Genomic DNA, 22,248 nt, shown 5'->3' with positions numbered 1-22,248 from the left:
GGGGGGAGACACACACATATCATAGTGGGGGGTCTGGTTGTCCTCCCCCAGGGAAGTTTTGAGCATCAACGACTTCATTTCCTGTATTCGGATACACTTTTATGCACCAATTTACGGTGGAAATACCTTTATTTAGCCTATGGTAAGAAAAAAAAAAACACAGATGACAATTCAAAATATGTCAAAAATATAATGGAAAGTATGTTGTTGTGTGTCATTGGGCATTTTTAAGTGGGTATATGGAAATCCTGGAGCTTTCTTTGTGGGTATACTGCATATCTGCGTATCACGTAGACTACACCACTAATTATAGTCCATTAAATCATGTGTATTAATGGCGCCTGTATCTCCTCGGACTCTCCTCTGCGAGTAGATGGTGTGCCGATGTGGTCTTCCCCAGACGGCGGCCTTTCGTCGTCCTGGCAGCCGCGCTCTGCAGACATTGAGATGGTGTCGTACCTGCTGCTCGCCCAACACAAACTGGGGCACGTCACACAGGCTCTCAGCCTCATGAAGTGGCTCAGCCGACAGCGGAACCCCAACGGAGGATTTGGGAGCACTCAGGTGAGATACTGAAATTCAGAAAGGACCATAAACTTACAATAAATTGTATCCACTAACACAAAGTATTATGTGTGTATCACAGTAAACCCATCAGTGAGCCACATTGTTGCGCTGACTGTCATGTTCCTTCATCACCATGTACACACACACACACACACACACACACACACACACACACACACTAGTTCATTTTAACTCAATACCACATTGGGATAAAAAATGATTTAATCGTGCAGCTCATCTAGACTTCCAAATGTTATCGGACCAGATGAATCAAATTCTGATAGCGAAACGAGTCATTTTGCGGGGGTTGTGACACTCAAAAAAATGTATCCACTGATATACAGACGTCTCTTTCGCCATGTTAAATAATGGGAAAAAGTATTTTTGGGCCTCATGGCATTCACATGATGGACACAGAAGTTGTAATTCCACTGTTTGGATACTACGTTCAATTTTTCAAATTCAAAGCCCGGCGCACTTCCTGGGGACAGGCTGTTCTAATGAACCATTTGTACATATAGCTATGAAAAGTAATGCACTGTAATTCGTATGTATTCCACGTATTTATGACTGTATGCACCACATTAACAGCTGCTGTATAAGAGCGAGAAGATCTGCGTGGGGAGGAGGTCGTGGTGGGTCTTAAAACACAGGGCTTTCAAGCCAGGGAGCGGAATTTGCGTCCTGGAAGAAGTTATCGAGAAAACACAAGACTTTCACCCAGGAAGGGTGTTTGTGTCCCGGGAGTACTACTTAAGTTACTACTACTACTACTACTACTACTACTACTACTACTGGTGTTTTAATCCAAACCACAATCATTTTTTTTTTTCTAATCTTAATTAGTCGTTTTGGTGGCTAAACTTAACTGTCTTTTCTGCATGACACTCACCTTTTGTTGGCTAAACTCAACTTTATTGTCCGCTGAAACGACCATAACCTCACGTCGACGGGTACCCGACTTACAGTCACCTTTTGTCGGCCAAATCTAACTGTAAAGACCGCTAAACTTAACTGTCACGTGACAGTCGCCTAATTTCGTTTTTTGGTACAATATCACACGAACCCGTTCATGAGAATGAGTTGCTGGGGGAGAAACCACATTTCTCTTTTGGGTCTCGAGCTGTACAAGTTTCCAAAACCCTGCTTTAAAGGATTTAAGGCTCAGTCTAAAGTTGAAGACAATCATAAAGTGCATTCATGCAAGAAGAGAAATTCCCTCCTGCGTCACATCAGCAGGAGTCTGTGGTTTGTGTCACTTCAAAAGGAGACTGTGGCCGTCTGGGCATATGGCGATGACAGGACAATTAACCCCGCAGCACGCATGGACACACACACACACACACACACACACACACACACACACACACACACACACACACACACACACACACAGACACGCAAACATGCATGGCAAGGAAACAAAAAAGATCCAAATACTGCGTCAGTGGCTCCAAATATAGTACATTGAATAAAGCTTTTCCTCAGGCTTTGTCAGCCTAACATGACTCTATTTGTTTACAAAAACAGATGCACAGACAGACATGAACACACTCGCAAAACGACACGTACACAGCTGTAAACGGGACGTCAACGGTGACTATCAAAGCAAAAGTCTATCAGCGACTGGACTGTAACAGAATATTCAGGAGCAGATGTATGACTCTGACTCTTGTTTCCTCTCTTAGGACACGGTCGTGGCTCTGCAGGCCTTGTCCACGTTCGCAGCTCACGGCGGCTCTCACGACTTTGACCTCCACATCAGAGTGAACACCGACCCTTTGACCACCGTCGCCTTCTTCCACATCGTCCAGGACAACTACCTGCTGCACCAGAGCCAGCAGGTACACAGAGACATGTCACATTTATCAGAAACAAAAGCTGAACTGTTTGCAGTAATGATGATCAGAAACTTTGAAGAACCAATGAGAGGTCAGGTCACACAGAGGTGATGCAGATGTGTTAAAGAGCCCTTATTATACTCCTTTTCAGCATCATATTTGTACTCCTAGAATAGGTTTACATGCTTTGATGTTCAAAAAACATATAATGTTTCTCATACTGCCCATTGCTACAGCTCCTCTGCCTGAAACACGTTAGCTGTGTTGGAAACCATTCCCTCATTCACTCACTCACTATTCCCTGTATAATGTTTATTAAATAGGGAACTATATAGTTGTGTCAGTAGATGCGCCGGTTACGTGTGACGGAGGCGAGTGCGCGCCATCATGTAAACAAACCAAAACGAAAATACTTCTAACAGAGAGTAACAGGTTATATATATTATATATGTTGCATGTTACATTTCCACTGTTTAGAAACCAAAGGCCGCTCCATTTTTACTTTTCAGTTTTCGCGGGTCCTTCTGCTTCTTCGGAAACACGACCGTGTTGCATTGTGGTATATGGGAGTAAAATGTAGGGTACCTTGTTTGTTCACTCAAAGTAGTTGTGCATTGTGGGTATTTTATAATGGACTATATAGTGAATGAAATTAACCGCGGAGAATTCGAACACCACTACAAAATCTTTTTGTTACGGTTTCGAACACAGCTACAGTCTGAGCTCTTGGCCCGCCTTCCTGAAAAGCCCAGTCTGCTCTGATTGGTCAGCAGGCCCACTATTTTGTGATTGGTCAACCAAATTCCAACAAGCCACTGGGCGGGCTGTGCTTGCTCAGGCAGCACCTATGGGCAGCACATATGAAAAACTGGGCTGGCTTTCCCAATCAGTGACATCACTGTTTGAGGAATTTCGAACAGGAATGTGGGCAAGTTGTTTCAGGCAGTTGAGAAAAAGTGTTGTCTGTGGGAGAGAAAGCTCCATTTGGAGTGAAATGTGTTTGTTTTTTACTTTATACATCTATTACATACACAAACTACATAACACACTAAATGCTAAATTCCTTTATGTTATATATCTTTTTTGTGCATGTTATAGGTTAACAAAGTCAAAAAGCCCAAAGTCCACCCCAAAGGGACTTACCATCTCCAACAGAAAACACTGTTCACAAACTGCTCCAAACAGCTCTATTGTAGTCCAGCCTTTACTTCAGAGACAAACGTGGTCACTTTGGAACACACGTTATAATGCTCGCCTAGCTGCTAGCGTGGCACGCCCTCATACTCTGCTTCTGACTGGCTAGTAGTCCTTACCTAGGTACTGTCAGGGCACGCCCTCATACTCTGCTTCTGACTGGCTAGTAGTCCTTACCTAGGTACTGTCAGGGCACGCCCTCATACTCTGCTTCTGACTGGCTAGTAGTCCTTACCTAGGTACTGTCAGGGCACGCCCTCATACTCTGCTTCTGACTGGCTAGTAGTCCTTACCTAGGTACTGTCAGGGCACGCCCTAATACTCTGCTTCTGACTGGCTAGTAGTCCTTACCTAGCTACTGTCAGGGCACGCCCTAATACTCTGCTTCTGACTGGCTAGTAGTCCTTACCTAGGTACTGTCAGGGCACGCCCTAATACTCTGCTTCTGACTGGCTAGTAGTCCTTACCTAGCTACTGTTAGGGCACGCCCTAATACTCTGCTTCTGACTGGCTAGTAGTCCTTACCTAGGTACTGTCAGGGCACGCCCTAATACTCTGCTTCTGACTGGCTAGTAGTCCTTACCTAACTACTGCGCATGTGCGACTCCAAACAAAGATGGGACAGAAGTGAGAGGTCTCACTCTGTAGCTAAAACAGGGAGCTCAACACACAGGGTGAAAAGAGGAGCTGCAGCAATGTGTAGTACAACAAAAATATAGTGTTTTTGGATAATTAAACCATGTAAACCTATTATGGTACAACCTCTAAATACAATTATGAACCTGAAAATGAGCATAATATGAGCATTTTAAACTGTCCTTATTTTTGGCGCTAAAAGAAACATAACAGGGTCATTAAAATCAGTCAAACTTTCCACCCCTGCTCCGGTCATTTCACTTCATGTTGGAGCAGAAAAACAAAACCCAAACTCATCTGCAGGTAGAACAGTGTAATCTGTGGTATGTCGATCCATTTCAGATTGAACCAGAGAAGGAGCTGAACCTGAGGGTGTCTGCAGAAGGTCGTGGACTCGCCCTGTTTCAGGTACTGCCACAGAAGCAACAAAACAAACTTTATTCTTAATTGTCACGTAAACGGCGGGGCTTCGAGTTGTCCGCTCCTCATTTGCATAAAGTTGAGGTTCAGGCTAATTTATGCAAATCAGGGGCGCCTGGCTCGACTCGCCGCCTCGTGATAACTCACGAAAATCTTTTAAACTGACCGTTGACGATCTGAAATGAAATAATTTAATGCTTATTTCTCGCATTACACATTTTGGTGAACTATTTTTGCAAAAGTGAGTCTGAGACGAGAAAAGAGAAGTGTCCAATTAGAGCGCAAAGGAAAGTGGAGGTGGGACGGGCACAGAGAGAAGTAGTCTCGCATAGCCAGACCCTCCTCCACCGCGGCGCTGCAGAGGAGGGTCTGGCTAGACCACACAAATGTGCTCTGGTTTATTGCCATTTCTTTAAACCAATCACAATCATCTTGGGCGGCACTAAGCTCCACACGGAGCCGCTGCAAAATAGTCTCGGGGAGGAACTTGTTTGGATGGAACATGTGTACGTTCAAAGGTTGTTTTAGTCGTGCAATAGAAAACTCAGATTGGACAGATAGTCTAGCTAGCTGTCTGGATTTACCCTGCAGAGATCTGAGGAGCAGTTAACCATAGTCCTCACAAATCCACCGGAGTTTAGAACGCCAACACAAAGAAAGTGGAAGGTAACGGACATCCAGCCGAAAAGAGGGACATCTGGCGGCACTGAAGCCATCCCGGAAATGAAACGTTGTCGATATAGACTAAGCCAGAGATGGGGACTAGGGCTGCAACTAACGATTATTTTTATTGTCCATTAATTTGTCGATTATTGCCTCCATTAGTTGTTCTAAAATGTCAGGAAATGGTGAAAAATGTGGATCAGTGTTTCCCAAAGCCCAAGATGACGTCCTCAAATGTCTTGTTTTGTCCACAACTCAAAGATATTCAGTTTACTGTCACAGAGGAGAGAAGAAACTAGAAAATATTCATATTTAACAAGCTGCAATCAGATAAATTGTTTGTTGAATTATTATTATTTTTTTTTTAGTGCTGTCAAACGATTAAAATATTTAATCACTATTAATCGCATTAATGTCATAGTTAACTCGCAATTAATCGCAATTAATCGCACATTTTTATCTATTCTAAATGGCCCTTGATTTCTTTTTGTCCCATTCTTTTTTCTCATTTTAATGCTCTTATCAACATGGGAAAGTGGATCGGCTTGCTTTGTGCAAATGTTTTTTTATTGAAAACAACATTGGCATACTGTAGTGTTCAATTTCACACTAACATTCTCACTTGGAGCAAATAATCTCTCACACAATGTAACAGCTTTGACGCATCAGCTGTGTGCTTGGCCATCAGACTGGACGTGCTGCGATGATAGCTCAGTTCACAACGACAAAGCACACAGATCACTTTGGTCTTGTCAATGGAACCATTTGGCAACTTTTTAAAAGTAAACTTTCCATTCAGAATTTTACTGGCATCCATTTCGGCGTCTCGCGCTCGCCATCCACTCAAAACGTAACGTTAGCCTACTACTCTTTGGCCGGCTCGCAAGCCCAAACAAGTGTGTGCGGCGTGCCTGTTGTTTTGTTTCCGGTCTAGCTAGATCCGGTGTGGTGTTGTAGTTTTTCTAACATTACTAGTTGTTGCAACAGCATGTGAAAAAAACTACAAAGTTTGCTAGGCCAAAAAGAACGTTAATCTCGCGATAAAAAAATTGTCGCCATTAAAATGGGTTTGCATTAACGCCGTTAATAACCCGTTTAACTGACAGCACAATTTTTTTTAAATAAAAAATGTCTCAAACCGATTGATCGATTATCAAAACGGCGAGTAGTTGGTGATCAATTTCACAGTTGACAACTAATCGATTAATCTTTGCAGCTCTAACAGATACAATATTTGACTCTCATAATATCAAAACAAACTCGCTACAGTTTATAACGGATCTTTTGACAATGATCACACAGTTCAAACGGAAAGTGAGGGACATCCGGCGGAACCTCCGGCGGCACCATAACAATCCAGGAAATTAATCTTCGTGGATGTAGACTAGGAGAGAAGCAGCGGACACAGCATGCAGCAAAGCAATGCAGAGACTTTCAAAGGGGTATTAAGATGCTCAGTCCTTGTTGAAAACCATCAGATTTTTCCTTCCCGTGAACGCACCTCTTCCTCTGCCTCAGCTGAACGTGTTTTACAACATCAGGAGCGAGGGGCTGATGAGGAGGCGGCGAGGGGCTGATGAGCTCGAGGCCTTTGATCTGGACGTCAAGCTGTTTGACACGGAGATGGTCTCGCATCTGTACATCTGCAGCAGGTGAGCAGGTTTCTCTCTCTCCACATTACATTAGGGTTGGGTACCGAAACCCAGTTCCACTATGGAACCTGTTCCTACGCAACCGGTAGGAATCGGACCGGATTAGGACGCAAATTTCGGTTCCTCATTTCGGTTCCACTTAATGTGTCGACAGAAATATTTTCCCTCTGTCGTTCCGAAACGGACATAAAAATATCACACTTTCTCTATAGTCTATCGTTAGCTAGCTACCGTAAATGTAGGCCACTATTAAAATGCGATATTTTCCCTCATTCGCTCCGAAACAGACGTAAATATATCACACTTTCTCTGTAGTCTACCGTTAGCTAGCTACCGTAAATGTAGGCCACTATTAAAATGCCATATTTTCCCTCTGTCGCTCCGAAACAGACGTAAATATATCACACTTTCTCTGTAGTCTACCGTTAGCTAGCTACCGTAAATGTAGGCCACTATTAAAATGCCATATTTTCCCTCTGGGCTCACCAAAACGGACATAAAAGCATATTAACCATTCACTGCACGTGATCGCTAGTAAACATATTACACTTGCTCTGCTAGTCTATCGTTAGCTAGCTAGCTTTTAGTGCATTTAAAATGCCTAAAGCGAAGCAGTCGAAAGTGTGGCTGTATTTCACATATGGTCATTTTTTCTGCAAAAGTTAGAAGCTGGTTTAGTTAGCATACCAACTCAACATTATTATGTTGTTAATAGTGTAACTGTTATTTATTTTTAAATTATTCTTAAATTTTCTAGTTGTGTATTAGGCAACTTATGTTTACTTATTATATATTTAAGTACTTAAAAACATTAATATATTGTTAAATTTAAATAATTTTCAATAAAAAAAAAAACTCTATAAAAGAGCCTTTCTTTGATGTCATTTTTCAGTTTTTCAAGAATCAGTTTAGGAATCGGAATCATTTTAAAAGTACCGGTTTAGCATCGGAATCGTAAAAATCCAAACGATACCCAACCCTACATTACATAACCTAACAATAGCATAACAACCAACAGCACACGGTGGGATATCTGTCAAACCTTTCATTAAGCCACTTTACAAAACAATAAAACACAATGTGAACACCAGTTCTGAGAATAAGATTACACAGAAACAAAACTGGAATGTTTAAAAAAAAATAACCATATCCATTCACTGAGAAAAAAGTACTTACATTAATATGCTGATATGAAAGAATTCACTTCTTAATGTATTGGCTTTTTACTCTGTCAAATCAGGCAGCTCGTACAGTTTTGCGAAATGCTTTTAAATTTGTAATAGATTTTTTTTCTTCTTTTTTTAAATTGATATTTAAGCGATCCAGGATGCATCGATACTAGGGCAGCAGAATATATCGTTTTTTCATCGTTATCGCGATATCAACTGGTACAATAAACACATCGCTAAAGACACTCGGAGATATTTCAATTCAATTTTATTTATAGTATCAAATCATAACAAGAGTTATCTCAAGACACTTTACAGATAGAGTAGGTCTAGACCACACTCTATAATTTAGAAAGACCCAACAATTCCAGTAATTCCCCCAAGAGCAAGCATTTAGTGCGACAGTGGCGAGAAAAACTGGGACAGACCCAGGCTCTTGGTAGGCGGGGTCTGACGGTGCCGGTTGAGGGTGTGATGAACAGTGGCAATAACAGTCACAATAAAGATAATGGAACTATGACTAGAAATAAGAGTTGTAGTAGTTCATGGCGTAGCATGGCACTGCAGGGTGTATTTCAAGTTAGTTGAAAGAAAATATCAGTAAAAAAACGCACATCTGTGTAATCGGTGCAAGATAGGGCCCTCATTCTTTTTTAGTGGTGCCTTTTATGTTCAATTCAGTGTTCAATTCGTTCAATAAAATAATGTTTAAATTTAGCAAGCAATGTTCTGTTTTTTAGCAGAATACTCAAAGCAACAGAAATGCAGAACATTAGTACACTTTAAAAGCTGTTTATTTATCGCAAGTACTATTGTTATCTATATCGATATTCAACAACGTTATCACATATTTTCCTCATATCGTGCAGCCCTACTGATAACTTAAATGTTCCCTATGTTTTTAACTGATGGAATTTGTTTTTGTAACGTTGTCCTACAGTCTGTCAGAGGATCTGGGTCTGGCGGCGACGGGCATGGCCATCATGGAGGTGGGTCTGCTGAGCGGCTTCAGCCTGCGGCAGGACGGCGTCCCCATCGACCAGGTCATCAAGAAAGTGGAGACGGTGCCGGGGAAAGTCATCCTGTACCTGGACTCTGTAAGCTCGGCTGAAAACATCCTGGATCGCAGACGCTCGGTCTGACTCGGGTCAAAGACTAATACGTGTGAATGTGTTTCCAGGTGACGACGGAGGAGATGTGTATACGGATTCCTCTGGTCGTGGAGTTTAAAGTCGCCAAAGTCCAGGAGGCCAATGTTGTCATCTATGATTATTATGAACCAAGTAAGAAGTTTCACAATCATCTCCATTTGTACTTTTTACATACATTTTTACTTACATTTGTTAAGAGTCAGTGGGGGTCTGGGGCCTTGTTGGTGAGGCTGACTGCAGAGTTTTGGGGTTTTGGTCCTAGTCCTGTATACACTTGATGATGTTGAACCTTTGACCTCTGACCTGTCCCCCCTCTCTTTGTCAGGACGGAGGACGGTGAGGACGTACACGTCGGAGTGGAGGAGCGAGCTGTCCGTCTGCTCCTTCTGCGGCGGCGACTGCAGTCAGTGCAGACAAGACGACTATTATGACACCAGCGTGATGTCACACAGCAGCCAAAACGTCCCGATGCATGGGTTAACCCCGGCTCTGCTCCTTCTCCTCATCATCACCATCATGTAAATAAGACAGTATAACAGATGTTCAGCGTTTGCAGATGTATAAAGTTTACATACATTGTGTGACTTTTTTTTTAAAATGCATTTGTTTTAGTCATATATCATTGTGTTATAATTTGAATGATTCACTGTGCATTTGAACACAGCCGCTAAATACTGCTGAGCTCAATGTTTTTGTCTCATGGGAACATTTATTATTCATACACGCATGCATATCCAGGGAGATTCTCCTACATGAATAATCTTTTATCATATGTGACCTTCTGGTTTCACTGTTTATTCTGCCTGCCACCTTGCATTCATTAAAATATGATTTATGTTTTTAAGTGCACAACGATGTATTAAAGGACAATTCCGGCGCAAAATGAACCATGGGGTTAATAACATATGTGTACCGAGTGAACCGTTCTCTGGGATATGTTTTCATGCTAATCGAATGCGTCTCTAGCTTTAACAAGCTACCGCAAAACAGGTGGTTACTTGCTAATGCTAGCTTTCAGGGCACTTGGTAAATCACTATTTTCTACCACTAACAAGGCTCAAAATAGCACAAAACTTAAACGGTAGCATAATGAGGGTCCCTACATGCAAACCGAAGCACTGAGAACTTTTTAAGTGTACAGACAGTTTATTAAAAAGATTATAAAGACAGTAGCATTTGTGTTTACATTTGGCCGCCGTCTTGGAAAACACGATTCACGCTGTATTTGAGCTCTGTTACTGGTTACTGGTTGCACGGCGTTCGTCGTTCGACTGCTCGTGACTGTTTTCCAAGATGGCGGCCGAATGTAAACACTAACACTACTATCTTTATAATCTATCTTTTTAATAAACTGTCTGTACACTTACAAAGTTCTCAATGCTTCGTTTTGCATGTAGGGACCCTCATTATGCTACCGTTTAAGTGTTGTGCTATTTTGAGCCTTGTTAGTGGTAGAAAATAGTGATTTACCAAGTGCCCTGAAAGCTAGCGTTAGCAGGTAACCACCGGTTTTGCGTTAGCTTGTTAAAAGCCAGAGACGCATTTGATTAGCATGAAAACATATCCCAGAGAACGGTCGACTCGGTACACATATGTTATTGACCCCTAGGTTCATTTTACGCCGGAATTGTCATTTAAGTTATTGGACACTTTAAGTAAATACAGTGTAGATTTCTGCCACAGATTAAATGGGACTGTTAAATTTGTATATCCAAGATTTTCTGTTGAGTTTGTTCTTTTTGTTTCGTCTTTTTGTGTCTTCTGCCACGTTTTAGGAAAAAAATAAGACAAAAAAAGTTGAAATTGGTTTAACTTTTGCTGCAACCCAATTCAACAACATCCAGCAATGCACTGTGTTGGCCAATCAAATACGTGCAAGCACACACTCCTGGTAGTGTATTCTCCCCTTGTGGGGGGAATCCAGAGTTGTAAAATCCTGTCTTGTAGTTTTAGAAACTCTTCGTCAGAGTTTAGGTGTCTGTTGGTCTGGTGTACTGCTTCCCGGTACAGATTCCAATACCTGAACTTGCGTATAGGCCGATACCGAGTACCGATTTGCTACCAGTGTGTCATATATTTTATTATGTTTAAACAGATCGGTGCATAAACTCCAGTACTTTCCGATACCGATACCAGCATTATAGGCAGTATCGGAGGCTTTTATAATACTGGTATCGTTATCGGAACATCTCTACTTCAAACTCATAAATCTAATAATTACTCAAACAGGACTTCTTAAAAAAACAAACAACACATGGAAACAGGACTGAAAACAAGACCTCCTTTGATACAAAAGGCCTCTTTTTTTTCGTGTATGAGACACAAATTTCACGTAAATCCATCCTGTAACCCGCTTTAAGCCTCTCTGTGATCCTTGGCAGGGTCCTGACCCGGGAGGAGAACCAGCTGTGACGGAGGACAGTGGCCGCCTCACAGTGTAAAACAACCCCAAACAATCAATAGGAAAGATTTACTCAGTGCACAGTGACCTCGGAGTTACTTTACTCAGACTGTGACAAAATGAACGACCAAACACGAGCAGGAGCCCAACAGGAACACCTCCCATAAATATGCATACTAAAGCAGGTATGCTGCCTCGTGGTACCGAGGCACAATAAATCCCTTTCGACAATCACAGCGATGGGGGCATGAACGTTAACGACAACTTCAAAAGATCCCGCGATGATGGACAGCTTAAACTTTCCAGTTGAGAGAAACGGCAAGTTGAGACGAGAATATTTAACCCACATGTGGACGGGAGGAGCAGGTGGGATCGATATCGCCGGCATTTCTCTGCCCTCGGGCGTTTTACTGCCCTCAGATGTTCTACCTCATTACAGCTGACCTCCAGTCGCGGTGCACAACGCCCCGCAGCTCACCTTTCACTCACAGTTCACACAGTTTGGGATCATCCAACTGTACAACAGACTAGTGTAGCTTAGATTAAGTTGGAAATGGTGTGTACCTTTAACCCTTCTGTTGTCCTCGGGTCAAATTTGCCCCATTTTTAAAAAGTTTCTATATCCTAAATTTGGGTTTCTGTCAACCAAATTGTCAAAACAAATAACGTGGATGGCATACATGCTTTTCACAAGTAAAATATATGATCAGACTACTTAATTGAAAAAGTGACAAAAATGTCGAGAAGTGACAAAAAAAAAAAAAAGCCGGGAAAGCTTCAAAAACATTGGGGAAAAGTGAAAAAAATAATTTATTTAAAATTTTGACCCAGAAAAACAAAAAGTTGCATGGTCGACAACAAGACAACACCCCTTGTGTTGTCTTCCTGGGTCAACATAAACAGTAAATTGTTGCATTTTTTCCCCCATTACTACCAGTAGGCTATATTCACCACTAGAACCAACTTATTAACACTAGTTTTTCACTTGTTTTTGGAATTCCTGGTCAATAAATATATGAAATTACCAGCCCAGTCTCATGGCAGTTCGTGAAATGGTCACGTTATTGAATCTATTGATTAGTGTACTGAACATGTTAATGTCGTTATTTTTGTGTGGTGAGCACAAATTTTAAAGTAATGTATTTCAAAGGGAAGCATATTTCGTGATCACAGAACGATTACTGTAGCGAGTAGTGTTGATAAGGCGAAAATCCGCGCAGGGAGGTTGGTCGGGGTGGTGGATGGATCAAACAACACAGGACTTTCCCGCGTCCCGCGTGTTGCAGTTCCTTTCCGCGTTATTCTCTTCCTAACCACAACCGCCCCATTGTTGTCGGCAGCTCCTGCGTGTGAAGGTTCCTTTCCCCGTTCTTCTTTTCCTAACCACAACCGTCCCATTGTTGTGGCCGGCATGTGGCGTTTCATTTCCCCGTTGTTGCGTGCCATAGAGACCGCAGATCGTGTCCCTGCGCCCGGGGATCGCATCCCGCGTGTGGTGGTCTTTCCCCCATCTCCACAATTTCCCCGTTGTGGCATTTCATTTCCCCGTTGTTGCGTCCCCCAGAGCAGCCCAGTGTCATGGCAGTTCGTGAAATGGTCACGTTCGAAAATCGTGACCTGTACACGAAATAAACGAGAACATCGTGACCTGTACACGAATCAATAAATCTAAATAATGTGACCATTTCACGAACTGGCGTGAGATCGGGTTGAGCGGTCATATGTTGCGTTTTGGAGGTCATTGGAAATAGACCTATTCTGTCATTTAGGTATGAGGACATGTCTAAAAAATTTAAAACTGAAAATCAAAAAATGACGCGGCAAGATTGTGTTGCACAGAACGTAGTCTATATCCACGGCATTCTACTTCCGGGATGAGGAAGTATGGTTAACTGCTCCTCAGATCTCTGCAGGGTAAATCCAGACAGCTAACTAGACTATCTGTCCAATCTGAGTTTTCTGTTGCACGACTAAAACTACTTTTGAATGAACATGTTCCATTAAAACCAGTTCCTTCCCAAGGCTATTTTGGCCTTAGCGCCGCCCATGATGATTGTGAATGGTTCAAAGAAATACCAATAAACCAGAGCATAATTTTCTTCCCGGAATTCTGTGTGGACTAGCCAGACCATCCTCCACAGCGAGGTGAAGGAAGGTTTGTTTGTTCCGTTAATTTAAAAAAAGAACATGACCCATCCACCACCCCAACCTGCGTCCTTATTTGCGTTCTTATATTTCTTTGCCTTACTTCCTGCTTTGCATACTTACTATGACCACTAGAGGGTGCCACCACTATAAATATAAATATAGGTCGTAATTGCTGCTTGAACAAACATGTTATGCGGGCATTTTTGGAGGAGGACCCACAGACTGACACTCCCATCCATAGAGACACTTTGGAAAAACACAAACTGCAGCATGGCAAGCTGCAAAAACAAATGTGTGAAACTCTCACTTTCTCTGTAAGAAAGATTTTGGACTGTTTTGGATTCCAGAGCGAACAGACATTAAAACCACCATGCCGGGGCAGCACGCTCATCATCAGCCCTGAGAGTGTATCAGATCCTGTCAGAATATAAACACAACCACAGAGGCAAAATATTTCCTCCATAGAGCTCTTAACTCCAAATACTGGCCCTTCAGTGCATCATCTGTCAGCAGGCAAAGCTGCGCCACATGTACTCAGTCAACACATGCACTACAGACCGCTCCACTCATTCTCATGGACATCAAACAGCGCAAGCATGTCACAATTACACAGCTCCAGCAGGGGCTACCATATTTCAAGAGAGAGATGAGTCACTAGAACATGCAGCTGCCGACATCTGGGCTCAATCAGCAGCCGATTCTGGAGCAGAGAGGTTGTTTCTATTGGATAAAAGACAATGCACTCAAAAAACTCACATCCTTCTCCAAAGGACGTTTAGTCCCCAATCAGAGGAGAACAAAGGAAAGAAAAGTGGGAAGATTTTTACTGATTGCATGATAGAAGTGTGCCGAGGAGATGGATGGATGAATGGATGGATGAATGGATGGATGAATGGACGCATGGATGGATGGACGGACGGGTGGATGGATGGACGCATGGGTGAATGGATGGGTGGATGGATGGATGGACGCATGGATGGATGGATGGATGGGTGAATGGATGTATGGATGGATGGATGGATGGATGGATGGATGGATGAATGGATGGATGGATGGATGGATGGATGGATGGATGGATGGATGGATGGATGGATGGATGGATGGATGGATGGATGGATGGATGAATGGACGCATGGATGGATGGACGGACGGAAAATATTTATAAATTATGAAAATATAACTTTTTGTCCATCCAGACAACGTTCGCTACGCTTTCAAATGAGGCCACGCCCCTTTAGGAGACAGGAAGTGTGTACCGTTTCATAGTATTGGAGCCGCGTGTAATGTGCTATCTTTAGTAATAGAGGGTACATCCCATGTCCTTTATTAGATAGCTCCTCGGCTGAAGCGGAAGTCGTTGTGGCCCTCCTTCGTGAAGGAGGGCCACAGAAGAAGGATGGAGGAGGGATCTCTGAGGAGCTATGAGCGAGGATGGAGGAGGGATCTCTGAGGAGCTATGAGCGAGGATACACGAGAGCAGCCTTCCTGGAAGCCGTGCAGCTGAAAGCCGTTTGCTAACTCCGCCCATACAGCTGACTAATTCATGTGACGCTTCAGAGGAAAGGATGTCTCATCCCTGTAAAAAACATATTTCCTCTCTTCTTGCATGATATCCTCGCGTCTCTCCCATGCTTCCTCGTTGGGATGGACTAAGACGCGAGAAAGGAAAGCAAGTGTAGGAGCCGTGGAGGAAATTTAAGTAAAGTGAGATGCTCCCAGAGAATCTTTGTCATGTCTTGTTTGACTTCCTGCCTTGTGTGTTTTCCTGCCTTTGTAATTGTCTTCCCCACTCTAATGTGTTTCACCTGTTCATCAGCCCTCATGTCGCCTGTCCCTCGTTACTACCCTCGTTGCCTCGTGTATTTGGTCTGTGTGCTCCCTTTGTCTGCTGTCAGATCGCCGTCTCTTCTCGTGGTCTGAAGTCTTGCCTGTTTCCAGCGATTAGTTTCCCCACGTGTTTCAGTGTTCCTGCTTTTCGTTTGGATTTGCTTCTGTTCTCCTGTATTTGGACTTTGAGCTAGTAAATTTATTTTCTCCGCCTGCTTCATCCTCACCTGTGTTCAGCATTTGGGTCCAAACCTGCATTCCTGAAACCCTGACAGTTAGGGCATTAATAGTAGTAGTATTAAAGTTTTAAAGATATAAAAACAATGTATAGGTTACAATAATGATCAAATAATGGGCAAAAAAGCTATACAATCGCATAATCTTTCAAATTATCCTTATTTAGAATGAAATAAAGTAAATTCTTAATTAAATTCTCGATCTGATTTTCCTGTTTCTTAATTTCCTTTCTATCCTTTTAATGTGCGTTATTGATTTCTATATGTATTTCTTATTCAATGTAAATAAACTAGACTGTCCTTGCAGTCCATTACGAGCCATACTTACGTTTTATAGTATGTTCATTTCTAGTGGTGGAATGTAACTAAGTACATTTACTCCAGTACAGTACTTAAGTACAAATATTGAGGTACTTTACGTGAGTCTTTTCTTTTCATGCCACTTTCTACTTCTACTCCGCTACATTTCATAGAAAAATATTGTACTTTTTACTCCACTACATTCATCTGTTACAGCTTTAGTCACTAGTTACTTTACACATTAAGATTCCTGCACACAAAACACATGTAGTTTATAAGATCTGATGTTTTATTATAAATGAAACTAGCCAACAATATAATGGCCTACAAGACCAGCTGAGATGATTAGACCATTAAACTGTTTGGATCCTTTACACTTTCTAAAATGGGAGGATTCTTCTTTACTTTGAATACTTTAACTATATTTTCCTGATGATACTTACTTTCTGACTTACTGACTTTCGCTTTTTTCAATGCAGGACTTTTACTTGTAACAGAGTATTTTTACAGTGTGCTATTAGTACTTTTACTGAAGAAAAGGATCTGAATACTTCTTCCACCGCTGTTCATTTCCCACAGAACTCTGATCCCTCTGCTGTTTCCAGCTCTGCCAGTAGGTGGCAGTCTTGCTCAGGGAAAGAAAATCCAGGCATGAACTTCTCTAAACGACAACTTTCCATGGCACAAAGGTATCTACAGGAAACTTTTTATAGAGGCTTTCACATGGGCTGCGTAAGTTGAGTCTGAGAGAGTCGAGCCTCTCTGGCTGCCACTGTTAATGGGAGGCAGATGGACCTGGCCCGCACGCTGCAGACTAATGAGGGAAATCTGGAACCAGTGCAGGTTTCACACAAGCAGGCAGACTGGATGCTGATTGTATATTTTGCTCTGTCGCTGTCAAACACACAGGGGGGGTGATTCACTTATTCTGCTCAGAGTAAAGCAGCTTGACATTTAGAGACTATGGAAAAAAAGAAGCATTGATGTCGGATTATAACACTTTAAAATGTCACAAAGCTACATCTCTAGAAATATTCCAGCATGTTTAAAGGTGATGATTGGATTTTTGAGCACATTGTTTGACAGCTTTTTTTAAAATGTGTATCTCAAGGTGCACGACAATATGGAAACAAGTTGATGTTAACCGTAAACCAAGCTTCTTTTTTACAGCCTGAATGTGGATTTGAACTGAGCCGAGAGAGAGAGAGAGAGAGAGAGAGAGAGAGAGAGAGAGAGAGAGAGAGAGAGCTAAGTCAGCCTGCATCGATTACATGAAGTAAAAGTCTAAGTTCTGCACGAGACACTGCGCTTGTGGAAAATATGTTACATGTTTTGTAGGTCAGTTTGACATATTTAATATCTCTGAAAACTTCTGGAAACAAGATGTTGAGAGAGAGAGAGAGAGAGAGAGAGAGAGAGAGAGAGAGAGAGACCAAACCCTTATATTGTACTAAAACAAAAATATGGATAATCCCTTTAATTTTTAACCTGCATTAACAGATTCTGTTGGCCACTAGTGGGCAGCAGAAACAAGTTGTGACAACCCTGTCACCTAAAAATGATGTTCCCATACAACGAAACTGCATTCTCGAGGGAAACATAGTTTGTACCGGATTATGCTTGTCTTTGACGTATTGTGTGTTCCATTTATCTCGGAATTTAGAAGCCAGAGCTGGGAATGACGTCACACCCAAGTTGAATGCATTCCATTTACAAATCAGATTTTTCATTGTGGGGTATAGCTCTAGCAAGGTTAGCCATTATTGGCAATACCATTTGATAACGCATTACACAGATCTCTTTTTTCTTTTGTTTTCTGACTTTGACCTCGGAAAATCCAACTTCCGCAGAAATTGTTTTCACATCACCTACTCCTAACACGAAATGTCCTGAATTTTCACTGAGAAGTTCCCTTACATTGGTTCTCAAAGTTTATCCAACACAGAACTTCCATTGAGCATTACATCTAAAGCCAGAAGTAGGTGTTACACTCAGCCAGCCATCCAAATCCTACAAAATAAAGGCCCTACGGATTTTACAGGGCTGCTCATCATGCTTAGAAAGCCAAGTAGACCAAAAACATCCAGCTGTGTCTTAACGCTCTCCACTGGAGAGAGTTGCAGCCACTGGATGATTGATCAAATGGAACGCACTAGCATCACAAACTTTAGTATCTTCTAAGTTCGGTGGGTTTAAACAGCTCTTGTCTGCACGGCACAAGTTGCAAAGAAGGAGCCACAGAAGGTTTCCTGCAAGAATTAAGACGTCAAGTGACCGCCACTGGATGATTGATCAACACTTAATAAAACAGATCAAACCTGTAGGTTAACATTGACGATCAGTCCAACAAACAGTTTGGCATTTGAGTGTTGGCTTCAGGGGTAAATGTGTAACCTCAGACCTCCCAAGTGGCCCTTTATTTTCAGTCTTGAACTCCAGCAGCCAACAGACACTGCAATCAGCCGGCTGTGATGTCATCTCTGTGGGTCGTCCAGGAGATCAGCGGTTTAAATCTGACCGCTGCTCTCAGGATGTGATCGCCTCCACAGTTTGTTTTCTTTGGTCTCAATCAGACTGGAAAAGTTGGATTCTTTATACTTGGCTCTTTCAGCTTCACACTGACCAACTAGGAGTGGACCACGGCTTGTAAATCAAAGTTAGATTTCATTGGATAGAGTTTTGGGTAATAAATCATCCTGAACGGTCTGAGTTTTTGGTTGTTTTATGGAGTCCAAACCAATTTGTTTCCTGTCAAACTCAGGATGATCAGCCTGAATGTCTCCAGTGGAGAGCGTTAAGATACAGCTGGATGCTTTTGGTCTACTTGGCTTTCTAAGCATGATGAGCAGCCCTGTAAAATCCATAGGGCCTTTATTTTGTAGGATCTGGATGGCTGGCTGAGTGTAACACCTACTTCTGGCTTCAAATGTAATTCTCAATGGAAGTTCTTTGTTGGACAATGAGAACCAATTTCAGGGAACTTCTCAGTGAAAATTCAGGACATTTCGTGTTAGGAGTAGGTGATGTGAAAACAATTTCTGCCAAGGTTACTTAAAGGAGAAATCCGGCGCAAAATGAACCTAGGGGCTAATAACACATGTGTACCGAGTCGACCGTTCTCTGGGATATGTTTTCATGCTAATCGAATGTGACCAGTTTTAGCGCAAACATCTAATTAGCTTATAATGCTAATCGTTGAGGCACGGATAAAGTAAAAAGAAATCACTATTTCTATACCACTAACAAGGCTCAAAATAGCACCACAGATCCACGGTAGCATAATGAGGGTCCCTACATGTAAACTGTAGGGTTGTGGAAACTATAATCTCTATAACAGATATCTGCATGAGAATGCAGAAGCTATAGGCAACAGGGCAAGATGAGTTCTGGTTTCTGTTTGTAGTCTGGGTAGCATTGACCGATCCAGTTTGAGCGGGCTTTGGTTGCATGCAGGTCAACAGTCCGTGTGGATAGCAAAAGAGGAGGAACGCACTGGCCGAAATGCAATCTTGGAACCAATCAGTTATCATCTGACCAACAAGTCCTCAAAACCATACGACAATGTTGTCGTTTATTCCTACCCTCTAGTTTGACTCACAGGAGCGTTTTCCGTCTCATATCTAAACCAGAGAATGGAACGGTTGCATCGTTAACGTTGTGAAATGGTTGCAGTTTGGTTAGGTTTAGGCACAAAAACTACTAAGTTTGTGTGTGTGTGTGTGTGTGTGTGTGTGTGTGTGTTGGGTCCACCATTTCTCTAAATCCTGACAGTTACATATGCCCGAGAGAGTGGAACGGCTAATGCATCCAGTCAATTTTACTCACCACTTAAGGTTTCTATCTAAAGGGAGTTTTTCCTCGCCACTGTCGCACTAAATGCTTGCTGTTGTGGGAATTACTTGGAATTGTTGGGTCTTTGTAAATTATAGAGTGTGGTCTAGATCCACTCTATCTGTGAAGTGTCTCGAGATAACTCTTGTCATGATTTGATACTATAAATAAAATTGAATGGCCAAATCCTTGTGTGGTATGACACATGGCGGATGACAGATCAAAACCATAGCGCATACGTGCCTGGTGGGATTTTGGGGTCTGAGTATGAGGAGTTCAAATACTGGCAGGTGCCAAAGACGAGAAAAAAAGAGCATTTTTGTTCTAGTTCAAACATCATTTCACTGTTGTCTGTTTTACTTGTAATAAATAATTTGATACAAAAGGTAAAAAGAGGACAAAGATACTGATTCATTAAGGACAAGTGTTTATGTGTGTGAACAGGAAGGTTTGCATGAATGTCATCTATGAATATTAATTGTCATTATGGTTGAAGTTGTAGTTCGTCAGACGTGAGTGATCATATGAACCTGGCTGATACCGACAAAAGAAAGCAAACAGAAAACATTAGTCAGCAACACTGTAAATTAGATCTACATCTTAATCAACACAGACTTTGTGCTGAATGGTAGTACACACACACACACACACACACACACACACACACACACACACACACACACACACACACACACGTTAACTATTAAGAGGGATTTAATGATTAACACGTGTTTGCAGTTTGCAAATTTACAATTTTACAGTCTAGTGCAAGAGAGACGAAAATGAAGCTTTAACCCAAAATGTAACTGCAGGCAGCAGAAATGCTGCATACAGTCTTTTTGTCTTTATGTATCCATGGAGCCTGTTGGAAGGGCAGGACCTTATGAACGATGATGCAGCCTGCAGAAAGTCTACAGACCGAACATCCGGTGCAGCAGCTGAGGAAAAAAGCAGCGTTGTGACTGTGCATTTCTGTTATTGGAGAAATGGATTTTTAATATTTTACGAATTCACGTGACGCTTCAGAGGAAAGGACGTCTCATCCCGCAAAAACACATTTCCTGGTTTCCTCTCTCCTCGCATGATTTCCTTGGGTCTCTCCCATGCTTTCCTCTGTGGGATGGATTAAGACGCGAGAAAGGGAAGCAAGTGAAGCAAACGTGGATGCAATTTAAGAACCTGGGACGTACCCACAGTGATATCGTATCACTAAACTTCCATCACTTCACACTGCAGGGTGAACAGTCAAAATAACTACACCAACTTCCAAACTCCCTTTCAGGCTGTTCAAACAACACAAAGGACAGTTACATCAGATCTTCCGCATCAGCAAAAAGCAGGAATGTGTTTATGACTCCACTTCAGGACACATTATCTCTTCTATTTCTCAAAATATTGCTTGCAGCTCGACATCTGAAACATCTGGAGAGCCCCAGTTCGAGCCAGATTCCTATGAGCGGAAGAGCTGGCGTTTTGTATTCCATTTGAGCCCAGCATGGGGTTTATATGTAGGCAGCTGCCATAGACTTATTAAATCACCAATTAGAGTAATGAGAAGCAGGCAGCGATGTTTATTTTCAGTCACGTGTCGTCGGCATACATGTTGAACGTGAAAACTGGACAATGTGAATGAATTACAGTAAGCTCATCTCATCAAGAGGAAAATGTAGAGAGCGTTAAGAGAGAAAATCTCTTGTCGGGGGATTTGGCATCAGTACAAGCTGTACGGCTGCAGACAGGCCGGATTCAGAGGAAACATTAATAACCGGGACAAATAAACATGCAGGGTTTTGCCAAGGTGACACAATATTAGCTACTGGTTTCCCAGAACCATTACTAAAAGATAATTGCTTCCATTTATCGGGACTGCCTCATGCAGCTCTTTGCCCAGAGAGCCATTTAAAAGAGCTCAACTGCCTGGTCAGTGATTATTACCACACAAACATGAACCACTACATCACATTTTAGTGACGTCACATCATGTCAAACGAATGTCTGCACTCAAAGTGGATCGGTTTATTTCATACAATGAGTGACACAATGGAAAAAAAATTTAAATAAAGGTGTATCGTCAGCACAAATTACAGATCATGCATTTCTGAAAGGCTTAACCTTTGTGTTGTCTTCCCGTCGACCATGCAATTTTGTATTTCTTCAATGTTTGAGGTCTTTTTTGACACTTTTCTTGCTTTTTCTAAAGTTATTGTCATGT

At 42.1% G+C, this 22,248-nt stretch overlaps 1 protein-coding gene across 1 annotated transcript in view; it reads left to right on the top strand.

The window, feature by feature from the left end:
* The window catches only part of cd109 (CD109 molecule), a 37,332-nt gene extending 27,230 nt beyond the window's left edge, over positions 1-10,102 (top strand). Inside the window, exons 27-33 of the mRNA XM_078275389.1 lie at positions 374-564; positions 2,256-2,411; positions 4,581-4,646; positions 6,840-6,973; positions 9,083-9,239; positions 9,323-9,425; positions 9,619-10,102. Coding sequence (XP_078131515.1) covers positions 374-564; positions 2,256-2,411; positions 4,581-4,646; positions 6,840-6,973; positions 9,083-9,239; positions 9,323-9,425; positions 9,619-9,815 — 1,004 coding nt within the window. The 3' untranslated portion in view covers positions 9,816-10,102. The remainder of the gene's footprint in view (positions 1-373; positions 565-2,255; positions 2,412-4,580; positions 4,647-6,839; positions 6,974-9,082; positions 9,240-9,322; positions 9,426-9,618) is intronic.
* Positions 10,103-22,248: the final 12,146 nt, after the last annotated feature.

The sequence above is a fragment of the Sander vitreus genome, chromosome 18, assembly GCF_031162955.1.
Source record: "Sander vitreus isolate 19-12246 chromosome 18, sanVit1, whole genome shotgun sequence".
In the NCBI taxonomy this organism is placed as follows: domain Eukaryota; kingdom Metazoa; phylum Chordata; class Actinopteri; order Perciformes; family Percidae; genus Sander; species Sander vitreus.
This window is presented reverse-complemented; position numbering and strand designations above follow the sequence as displayed.